The sequence below is a fragment of the Pyxicephalus adspersus genome, chromosome 9, assembly GCF_032062135.1.
Source record: "Pyxicephalus adspersus chromosome 9, UCB_Pads_2.0, whole genome shotgun sequence".
Lineage (NCBI taxonomy): Eukaryota > Metazoa > Chordata > Amphibia > Anura > Pyxicephalidae > Pyxicephalus > Pyxicephalus adspersus.
Window position 1 is genome coordinate 6,377,925 of NC_092866.1, and position 12,469 is coordinate 6,390,393.

A 12,469-nucleotide genomic window follows, 5' to 3' on the forward strand; every position below is an offset into this window, starting at 1 on the left:
CTGTCATGTTGGGTAGAGAGGACTAGATGATGCCAGACATTCTCCAGCCAGGAAATATGGTGGACTGTATCTGACTTGCTGCAGCTTCTATATCACAATTTGAGAAGCTAACGGCGTGCAGTAGGAAATTTTAAGTAAGACGAGGTACTTGAATAAATGTGCAAGACTGAAAATCAGGTTCCCTGTCCCTGCCCAATAGGCCTGTGTTTGAGACTGTATTGCGTGAAATACAATTATTTGGCAGGTAAAACGCTCCTATATAAATGTATGTGATCTGTATATTGAGCTGTTTGCCTGGAGTTAATAATCAATTCCATACAATATAATTAACCTGACCAGTTACTTTTAATACCAGAGCCTTACTTTTAAGAGTGAAAATCAGATCAAGATACGGACACCAATAAATGTGAGTCCTTAACTTTTTTAACCTGAAAAGCTAATTTTGTTCCAATTTCTGAATTATTTTCTTTTTTTCCAGTGCTTGGCTTCATAGCTAAGCCCCAATAATATCTGATCCACTATCAAATGACACTGCCTAAGGAGAACCATGTCACATTAGCGTGATCCAGTGGCTGACATAGCCAACAGTGAGCCTTGGCAGAATGGACCTGGGCACCCATGCTGAAGCGGGTCCGGACCCCTCATGCAGTCACACACTATGCACTTCCCTATGTCCACCCCTGGCATAATTCTTCCATTGGTCAGAGTTCACTAGTTTCACTATGCATGGCCAAATCTCACATACTCAATGTGTTGCTCCTTCTCCGAGTGGATAAGAAAGACATTGCTCCCTCCTGGCAACTTACATTCTCCAGCAAGTGAGGGATGGTTTGCTCCTCCAGCCAGAGAAGGTGCAACACATAAAAGTAGGTGAGCACTTGGTCTACAGTATTTACCAATCATGTCACCAGACATTTATTATATCATTGGCTGTCCTATGCAATTTTGCAGGAGGACCACAAGGCATTGGTGTGCCATTTACAATGAACATCACCGAAGTGCACCATGACTAGCATTGGATTACCATAAGTTTTCCACACCCAAGTGCTATGAAAGGATCTTTCAAATTTCAAAAGTAAGGTTCACTTTAAGTGCTAATTCAATAGAAAACAACAGTTCCCTGATTTCCCTATTTACTGCATTCAGAAAACCCCCAATATGACGGAACCAAATTATTATACTTGCATGCTGAATACCATCAGGTTTCTGTGTTATATGCACTGTGAGATTATAATACATAAAAAAGAGCAGATTTTGTTTTATCCCTCTCTAGTGACACAATTTGTATAGAAGATGCGACACTCTTGTTTACATTTGCAAAGTGAATGCTTATTCTCCCTCTCTGAAGTTCTTCAGATCTGACCGTAGGAAGTCAAACTAGGCCAGAATTGGGTTTTGATGTTGTGAAAGTTGTAACATTTTCTGCCGGAGATATGTGCATTTGTTTTGCATACTTAACTTTCTTGGCTATAATTTGTGGTGAAAGAGACAAGCGTAGACTTTAAAAGTTATTTTTTAATGCTGAGCTATAGAAAGATGTACGTGATCAGTCTAATATTTTATTTGTCTACCGTATGTTTCTATTGAGTAGTTGTTTCAAGAATAATGGTGAATAAAGTATTTTTAACCTGGAGAATAAAAAATGATTCCTGCCAACCTATAGATGTAGTGACTGCATTAGTTTAGATTTCTTTTGTCAGGCTTCGTTTCATTTTTTCACACTTTCTATCAAAGGAGACAATGCTCATTCACTGTAGTTTATCTAGTAGAGGAGCATTGTCATTATATATATATTTAACCAGACTAACAATTAAATTGTGCCTATGCAGATAGAAATATTCTCCCCTAGGAATGTTACCCCAAAATAATGCTGGCCAGCTATGAAATTATTGGGCAAAGTGGGAATAAACCAACGATACTCACCTGTCCGTGCTCCATCGAAGGGACCCGCCATCTTCTCCATTCTTCTTTTCCTGGAGACATTCCCCACATGTGAAGCTGGGATTGCTGGGTATTCTGGCAACCTAAGCTAAGCTGCTCATGCACAGCTCAGCTTTGTTGACAGATGCCCGAAATGATCGGGCAGGTAGGAAGGAAATTGCTTGCCCCTTTCTGCCATAATAACCCGCCTGACCGTGAATTTTTTAAAGGTGGAACATTGATTCTGCTTTAATACAAGAGTTTGGGAACCATTTTTTGCACACAGTTTCTGCATAATGTGACACGGTTCCTAAAAGTTTAATGCTTTTGGTTGAAATGCGGTTCTAAGAAGATTTGTGTCTTGGGCCCCAGCCGTGTGCAGATCTGGTTACCTACAGTGCAGTTTGCTGATTCTGGATGCACTTAACAGTTTGCTGTATTCCTTGGAGCTGCTAACCATACAGTTTCACACCGTGGGTATGAGAGAGCCCTAAATCTCACTTCCTGTCCTACTGACAACATTTTACCAGACAGGAAGCAAGGAGAACTCTCCAACAGCAACACCAAGTTCAATTTATTCATGGTGTAATCTGAATTTACTAAAAGGTATTGGTTGCTGTAAAATTCAAAGTGTATTGCAACACACATTAAAAACATGCATTGATGTATTTTGATTTTTTATTGCATTGGAACATGCTTCAGGAAAAATACATCATAAAATGGCCCCTCTTGACTATGTTGTCATTGTTACTATTCGATTTGTGTGCAGAATTTGGACATTGCAGTTCATCAGTGAGAAGTTTGCTGAGACCCATAACATGGCTGTGTGTTACCTGAATGACAGAAAGTCTAAAAAATACATAAAAGAGTAAATTTTCAATAAACAAACCAAATGTAAAATGTGAGTAATAAAAAAAAACAGTCAAAAAGTGAGAGAGCCATTGATGACTGATAGTTCCAGTTCATTTTTTTCCCATGCTAAGAGTTACAGAAATACCCAACACGGTATTGGTGCTCCCCCTTCATCGGGGTGCTTGTTTAGAGCACTTGGCGTCAGTGAGGCCTAGAAAAACTACTACTCTTGTGACTCTTACCTTGGTAATTAAAATTCAACTAGACCTAAAAAAAATCCTGTTGGTTCACCATTTTATAGAGAACCAATCCAGATTATCCTGGTACTATCCTGGTATGCACATTACTAACCCTTCATTCTATGAAATTTTTATTAGGACCCCAAAGAGAATTATTATTTTATCACATAAGAGCAGAACACTGAACATCAAAATTGTTGTATTGTTGCCAGCTCTTGTATGAAAACATTCTGTTCTAAAATATTCTGTAGTGAAACCTTATATGTTTATTCTCAACTTTATTCTAGTCCCATTAATGCTCATGTGTGCACTAGTTTGACATAGGATGACATCACATGTTCCCAGAATTAATGTGTTTCATGCTGAACACTAAAGTCTATAGGAATTTAATTTGTTACACTGTTATTTTTGTTTTAGAGCATAATTATTTTTCCGATTCTGTTTTCTTTTTTTACAGACAACCAGGACGGCCATGGGAACGCTGATTGCTCCTAGTTTTGCTATTCTGTATGTTGGACTGATATGTGGTTTGTCTGTTTGATGTACCTCCGTCTCAAGTTGCTCTGCGGCTGAGGTACATCGATGACGTTCTTCTGCTGTGACAAAGTCAAAAGGAGTCTTCACTCCTTTCATAACACCTCCGATCAGTAAAAACTTTATATTTTAGACAGCTATGTCAGAGATAAATCACTTGTGGCTTATAATAATTGTTAACTATCATCGGACTTTGTTCCTTTGAAACTTTATGAATAAACTGAACTAGCTGCTATTCTTGAATTAAAAAAAAATGTAAAAGAAGATTTTAGACTGTCGTTCCAGCAGGCAGACTTTCTTAAAATAATTTATTAGTTTTTTTTTTTCTTTTTCAGTGATCAAAGATTTAAACAGTTAAAAAATGATCTTCTGCCTTTATTAGATAATGGAGAATATAACAATATAGGGCAATTGTATAAATGCTAAATTAGGGCATTATTAATACATCAGGACTGATATTTTTGGTTCAATGATTCCGTTTGAATGAATTCACTTCTTGAGATTGTATTGCCTGTCTTGTAGTTACTTGCAAAATTATTAAAAAATAAAAAAAATTTCGATTTAGCAAAAACTGCACATTAAAAGATAATCTAGTAAGGCCTACTAACAATGTTACTAGTTGTGAAACATCTAAATTTATTTCACTAATACTTTTAAAAGAAAAAAAATTTGGTGGTCCTTATAGACAATATACAATACATGGTTCCTGTAGTCGTAATACACTTGGTGTTGTATACCTTGATGCTGTATTTGTAATCTATTTTACATCAGAATAACCAAAAGGAAACTGGAACCAGAGTGTTATACTATATTTAATATTTAACCAAACCGAAAAAAATATTTGTACTCACTGAAGCCTGGTTCTTAAATAGGACAATAATGGATTCAGTCCATTGCAGGCTATACTCATACACACACGAAACGAAAGCAAAACGACTGACAGTGAGAAATATTCAGATTTGAATCTGTACCCTGGCTAAGTTTCCTGGAGGTCTGAAAGGTGATTTTGATATTACAAAAGGTTTTCTTTTTCCTTTTTTTTTCATTTCTTTTTTTCTTTTTTTTTTTTTTCTTTTTTTTAGATATATGTGTTGCTGTTTGTATATTATGACGTATTTGTATTTTTATTGTATATTATGATGTAATATAAGCTTACATGGTGACAAAACATAGAATTATTTTAGGAGGGTGTGTATAGTCAGAAGACAAATTGAACAATCATATTCGTCTGAGGAGGGGATTATAGCATGAAACACATTGAGACTGTGATGGTACCTATCAGTGATATCATCCTATGTGACACTCAGCACAGACGAGCATTAATGAGCTGGAAGAAACGGTTGAAGCAAAAAGCCTTGATGTCAAAGACTTCCAGATATTTTCTTCATAACACTGGGAAGCGAACTTTTCATTCATCATCAAGAATAGACACACTGGGACTGTCTGAATTCTGCATGCTGTCTTCTACCTGCCTGTGCTGCTTCCATCATGGTGGGAGGGCACCTTTGTACATTTTTATGTGTAAGCTACTACCTGTATGTGTTTTGTTGTATAAAGTGCTTTGATATTCAGCCATGGTGCCCTATTCATTTTTATTTACAAACCCTTATATGAAATTATACTATCTGGTTTGTAGATACTGACTATACATGTAATGTGGACCTAAGGTCAAATAATAACCAGGTACGGGTCTATATTTGTGCCCAGGCCCCAAAAACCCACAATGCACCACATTGAGGCACATATGTACCATATAATTCAAGGTTCATGAACCCCTGACCATCCCACATATATGGAATTAGTTGGACATAAAAAGAATAAAAAACAATACAAAAGTAATATAAAAAAATGAAAATGGACAGTCCATAAAGAACGATCAAATAAACAAAAAAAACTATAATTCTGTTGTATTTTTTTTTTTAGCCAAAGCAGTTTAATACTAGAATCTGAGACTTACAGAATCTATATCACCTGGATTTCTCAGCTCATCACGGTTCGTGAACCCCTAACTACCCCACCTCTATGAATTTGTTGGACATCCCATTCCCAATACAGATCTGTGAAATTATGGAGCATAGCCAGGCAATCTTAAAAACGTTTTTTCACAGTTCTGCACTTCCAAACTTTTAGGTTCTGTTTGGCCACAAACCATTTCTGTTTGGGCATGACTTATGCCCCTTTGTGTGAGGTCAGCATGAAGGCATGGAAATTTATTTGCAAAGTTATGTGAACAGGCCTTGAGCAAAATTGGGTGGTCTTTGTGAAGTTACCAGCCCAAACTTATTTAGTAAGTCATCCCATGTTTTGAAAAGTTTGGCATGGAGAAATGTGAGTGGTCAATAAAAAGCCATGATGTTAATCTTACTTTGGAAAAAAATCAGAACACCTGTGTAAGTCGTGTCCTAATTACGTTTACCCAATATCATAAACATGGCTTAAAATAGTGAAGGGTTTTATAGTTGCAAATGGGAGACAACTCTATAATATTGCCAATATTTCTGTAATGGGATGTCCGGCAAGCCCATACTAGGGTGTCCCCAATTTTATAGTCATAAACTATACTGTGTTCTGCCTAAAAAGCCTAATGGTTGCTCTGCCTAACCCTGAGCAGACAGATGGACACACGATGGAAGGCAACTTCATGCAGGCAGAGACTATTGGTTTATTGGTTTCCAACTTTTTTAATGCAGTAAATTTAAAATAGGGGTAAGTCCACGGACCAGAAAACGTATCCAGTGTTCTCCCCAGCCCCTTTTAGTCAGATCCACCACCCACCTATAGCTTAAAAAAAATTATAGGGAGAATACTGTTATCAATATTCAATTTTAGTTCTGCTGTAAAGTTCTAAGACAAGAAAAGACCATGTAGACTTTATACACTTCTAGTTTGAGTCTAAAGAGTCCTCCCATACATTGGTGTTCAACACAACGGAGAATGAGCCACTTGCTTCAGGGGACAATAGAGCAGTATTTCTTCTGGTCAGCTTTTACAAATCCCTAATGTTTTTATTTTTTTTTATGTTTTTCTTTTCTTTTTATGTAAAAAAAAATATTAAAGATCTAACGGATCACAAGAACTTTATTTATAAAACAACATTCCCCCAAACTTTCCCTTGTGGAAACCTTCTAGTTCCTTATGTTTCAATAGCAGTAATTGATTCGCAGGGAATGTCTGAAGGAGTGTCAGAGTCCCTGTTTTATAAATGAGGGGCATTTAAAGCCTATTGTACCCTATAAAACCACATTTGTCTTCCAACCCCCAATAACTCCAAAACATTTCACTATAATTATTTATATTTATATATATTATTGTATTTATATAGCACCATCATATTATGCAGCACTGTACAAAGTCCATAGTCATGTTATTAGCTGTCCCTCAAAGGAGCTCACAATTTAACTTTCTTACCATTGTCATATATCATTAAGGTAGTCTAAGGACAATTTTTGAGGGAAAGCCAATTAACTTAACTGCATGTTTTTTTAAATGTGGGAGGAAACCAGAGTACCTGCTGGAAACCCAGGGAGAACAAACAAAACACCTTGCAGATAGAGTCCTGCCTGGGATTCGAGCCTGGGACCTAGTGCTGCAAAGGCCAGAGTTCTAACCACTGAGCCAACCATGCTGCCCATGTAATGATAAAAATTCTCCCAAAATTGAGACTTTTACTGAAATTTTATGGAAATTAAAAACTTAATTTTGCTCCGTCCTACCTGCTAATTGTAAAGCATTCAAAGGTCATGCTAGACAATTGGTTGGTGCCGCATTGTGACATCACTGCACTGGTTGACATTTATTCCATCCTTGTTGATCGCAGGTACGCCAGCCATTATTGGACCCTTGTGTACTCCACTCCACCAAACCTTCTTTTTTATCCTGAAACATTTTAAAGTTCAGATCAGTAATAAAAGGATCATATGCCTTTTTCACAAGAACAGGTTCTTCAAACTATTATTATAATTAAAACCATATGGTGCCTCCACCAGACTGGGAAACCACAGATGTACGGATTATGTCTTATATAAGAGCTTTATTATTATTTTTTTCTTCTTTCTCCTCTTAAAAAAATAAATACATTTAAGCAACTTAAAATGAGAATTTTTTTAGACGGAGGGAATTTTGCTTATAGATTGATTAACATAATAATAATATAAATAAATGCAGAAGAGGCAATACCTCAAGAGGAATGACATAAATGACAATAAGTTATGTAGTATTTATGGAGAAAATACGACAATTCCAGCAGCCTATGAAGTGTCCTGAATTTTTCATGATGTTTTCTTGCATAGTATAAGAGGATTATATTTATTAAATAATGAATTGTATTAAAATTTGATTGATGCAGACTCGGGGTGAGATTTTCACTGTATCTTTTTTTTTTCCTAAAGAAATATTATAGTAATATTTTAATAGGAGTGGGGGGGGGAAAGGTATACATTACTGAATATTACTATATATATATATACTTAGTAGATGTAGAAAATACCTTTACATTCAATCTTTAATACAACATATATCAATTTATTTAAAGAAAGTGACACATAGATGCATTGGTTTGGGCATAAAACAATACATAAAATAATTAGACAGATGGAGCCTGCTTTTTTAGAACTGGAGATAATAGACTTTGATATGAGAACCTGGGTCATCCAGCAAACCTGGAATGGATTTGGTCCAGGGCTGAAAATCGTTGCCAACTATTATCCAAAGATTTTATCATCCATCCATCCATAAATCTAATTATTTGCTGGATCACCCAGGTTCACTCATGATAGTCTATCTTCTACAGTCTTGGAGAGCTTTAATAAATAAGACCTATGGAATGTGATATAGAATGCAACTGCATTTTAGTAATTTCAATGGTCCCTTATAAACAGACATCAAAAGTTACATTTTCATTGATGTCACCAGTCTCTAGTGAATGGATAGGCTACATTTGCAATGATGTCATTGGTTTCTAGTGAATGTATAGGCTACATTGTTATTGAGGCCCCTGATCTCCAATAAATGGATAGGCTTTTATTTCAGTGATATAATCAGTTACCAGTTAATAAATAGGCTGTATTCTCAGTAAAGACATTTGTTCAATGGATAGGCTCGATTTTGTGGCATCAGTCTCTATTGAATAAATAAGCATTCTTAATAATGGCCCTGGCCTCAAGTACATTTGTTTCTAGTGAATGGACAGGCTGCAGGTTCAGTGATATCACTGCTTTTAACAGAATAGATAGACATCATTCTCAGTGATGGTACTGGTCCCTAATAAATGGTTAGGATGCATGATAAATATTAGATATGGTCCCTAGTGAATGGATAAGCTGCACGTTGTTATAATAATTTAAGAATGTATTGACTGGATTCCTCGTGATATCGTTAATCTGTAGTGTAGCCTTTTTTGTAACTTTTTTTAATATAAGGAGAACCCTTGACATAGTGTTCAGGTCCTTAGGGAACCCCTGCTATAATTGCTATATACACTGTTCACGGTACATTGGTGTGGTGGTCATTGGGACGAATGTCACCCTTACAGGTGTCACTTAAACTGACCCGAGAGGCACAAATTGCTCATTGGTCAAGGAACCCCTAGCACCCCTCTGGAGCCCAGTTGAGAAACACTGCTGTGGACAGTGGATAGACTGAATACTCAGCAATATCTATTAGGCAGTAGTAATAAGCACATTGGTTTTGATCAAAAGGAGCTTCATATATCTAGCAAAAACTTGCAAAAGTTGATAGCAGTTTCAAAATAATTGGAAAGATAAAGTCCCACACGTTTCAGAGATCTATGTTTTCTTCATCGGCAGGTCCAATGTTGGATAACACTCAGTTTACATTCTATTAGTATTAGCTTGTACCATCAACATATTACACAGCGCTTTACTACATTCATAGTCATGCCCCTAACTGTCCCTAAGTGGGATCACAATTTAATGTCCTTATCATATATCATGAACACAGTAAGGCCAGTTTTTCAGGTGAAGACAGTTAACCGAACTGCATGTTTTGGGGTGGGGAGGAAACCTGAGTTTCTAGAGGAACGCAAACATTGGAAGAATATCCCATACAGATAGCACCCTGACAAGAATTTGAACCTAGGACCTGATTGCTGCAAAGGCAAATGTGCTAGCCACTGAGCCAACCATGCCACTCAATAGCACTTTTTTCTCCATCTAACCTCTCCATACCACACAGCCCAGATGAAGGCTATGCAGATTAATAAAAAAAGCTTTGGCATTTTCATATCAATATATGATAAGGTCACCATCAACTCTTATCTACACCTGGAGGTCCTGCACTCTATCCACCCGGAGAGGTGGAGTTGCTACTCCTCCCATATCCATCTTTTTCCTATGTGAAGTCAATCTTTCTTTGAGTTGATCAACCTTTAATACAGTTACACCATTTATTCATAGCCCCCAGATCTGTGGTGTTTCAATTGTCACTTATCTGTGACAATGGACATCCCTAATCATATCACTGGATTCCATTAAATGTTTAGGATATTCTTAGTGATGTCATAGGTTCTGGAAAATAGTCTGCATTCAATGTGTTCTACATTTTAATGTGTGTCATACTGGACCTATCGTTCAAGGTGATTGCACTCTACGTGGAGGGATCGATCAATGGTCCATTTAAAAATTGAGATCTACTTCGAGGCAGCTTTAAAATGTTGTATTCTCTTTCCGCTAAGTAAACGGATAAAGGTAAGACATAAACTCCTCGTTTTATTCCGGCTGTTCCAGGCTTGCGAAGAGATAAATAGTGAACACTTATTTCCAAATGAATTAGGTTACAATTTTCAGTGTTTTGAGATAAGTGAAGTATTTTGTTTGATTGCGTTTTTGGTTCCTCGAGCGTTGGAAGGTTTAGTGCTGTATTAGTGAGTTTTAATCAGCTCCAAATCGTTTGCAGATCTTCTGGGAATTCCCTTCCATCTCCGAACGTTGTAAAAAACAAATAAATCTGCAGGTTTCACACAGGAAAGGTTCCTTTACTTTTAAAGGAGCCTTTTATTTCATATTTGCCCGTTAAAAGGATGTCACAGCACCATGTGCTTTTCATTTCCATCTGGTTACACAAGTCATGGAAATTACAAAAATTTAGCTATACTGTCTAGGCCGGTGTGTCTCAACCTTTTCAACATGGGGGGACCATTGAAATAACTTTCAGGTCAGGAAGAATGTTTCCTTTATTGCTGGGCATTGGGAAGAATGCCACCCTTACTGATGACCAAAAAGATCATTGAGGGTCACTAAATGACCTGAAATGACCGAAGGGCTCATTGCTAATGGAACCCCCAGCGACATCTGGAGAAACCCTATGATTCTACTGAACCCTGGTTGAGACATACTGCTTTAGGCTATAGAAAATGTGTCCAAATGTTCAGTGCTTCATTCATCTGTTAAAAACCTTGGAAATAGTAATACTTCCAGGTATGGCTGAGAGGGTAATCTTCTCCGCTTCCTCCTAGGAAGGGCAGGACTCGGACCTGAGTGACAAATCACCAGCCCTGAACTTGGGGAGAAGGTCAATCTTTTGTACACAATGACAACCAACTTTAGGTTTCATATTCGCTTGAATGGTCAAAGGTTAACCTCAGCACTGGGCCCGATCCCGACAGAACACTATCTGCAAGGCATTTACGTGATTTGCCTATGTTCACATGGATTTCTTCCTGACATTCTGGTTTCCCCCACACATTTAAAAACATGCAGAAAGGTTATTTGGCTCCTCAAAAACTGTCCTTATTATGTATGGAAAATTAACTGCACAACCAATGTGCAGAAAAAGCTGCCAATTGATGGGCACAATATGGACTTATGAGAACAATAATAGGAAATTAGATGGTTAAGGCTCATATCTTTGACACATCCCCCAATGACACATTCCCTTTATGGAAGTGAGGAGGACATACTAAGCACTGAGAACTGCTGAGAACACAGAAGAAGTTACACCACTAGTTGTAATTTCAGTTAAGAACTGGCACTGCTGTCATTCATGGCAAGAAAATCATAGCATATTAAACTTCAGGCAGATTTTCTACACTTGCAGCATTGTATTAAAAAAGTTACCCATGGGGAAATATCAGTAAATTTGTGGAAATTATGTATAAGTCTACAACAACACCAAGGCTTTAGAAAACGTACCATAGCAATTAACCTCATACCAAAGTCAATGTTTTGGTTGCCAGTGTCGCCCCTCCTGCCTTACCCAGTTACCCAGCCAACCAAGCAGGCATGCAATCAGGTAATCCTACTTATAGTGGAAGTCAAAGCCAAACTTTTATCCTCTATAACTCTATTTAATTCTATCTTTTTCCCAACATATTATTCCTATTCCTTCTCTGCAGCTTGTCTAGCCAACTCTCTAATTGCTGGTGGAAATGTGAGTAGCAGTTTTTTAAGGTTGTGTCTGTGCAATAAGAAGTGGGTGGTTTTGGTGCCACCACTGTTTCCTTAATCTGGAAACGATTATTAGGACATTGCTTGTATTATCTTTTAGGGTAAATGTGTTACTACCCTTCTGTTTAGCTTAATTGATATATTTTCTGTTGCTACATAAGACAAAGCTGGCCAGAAGGAAGCAACTTTATAATGCCAAAAGCACCACCCAGGAATCCCTATTTTTCATTGAATGCTCATTGAGGAACCACATAATTTGTCAAGTATGGGAGCTTATTAATGGTCTCTGCCAATGCCAATTTGGGTCTGACTTATTAAAACTCTCCAAGACTGAAGAAGATAGACTATCATGAGAGAACCTGTAATGGATCTGGTCCAGGACTGAAACATTTGCCAACTAATAGCAAATGATTTGCTGGATCACCTGGTTTTTCCCATGATAGTCCATCTTCTCCTGTCTTGTAAAGCTTTAATAAATCAGGCCCAATGCTTCCAAGGAGTAAGATGACTGATCCATCTGAG

General features: G+C 37.3%; 1 protein-coding gene across 4 annotated transcripts in view; it reads left to right on the forward strand.

Moving 5' to 3' along the window:
* The window catches only part of ZNF536 (zinc finger protein 536), a 406,541-nt gene that overhangs the window by 253,261 nt on the left and 140,811 nt on the right, over positions 1-12,469 (forward strand). Inside the window, exon 9 of one of the 4 annotated variants that reach the window (XM_072422430.1) lies at positions 3,469-5,116. The exons of the other annotated variants lie outside the window; for them this stretch is intronic. Coding sequence (XP_072278531.1) covers positions 3,469-3,506 — 38 coding nt within the window. The 3' untranslated portion in view covers positions 3,507-5,116. Of the gene's footprint in view, positions 1-3,468; positions 5,117-12,469 lie in introns of those variants that run through there. 4 annotated transcript variants of the gene reach the window in all.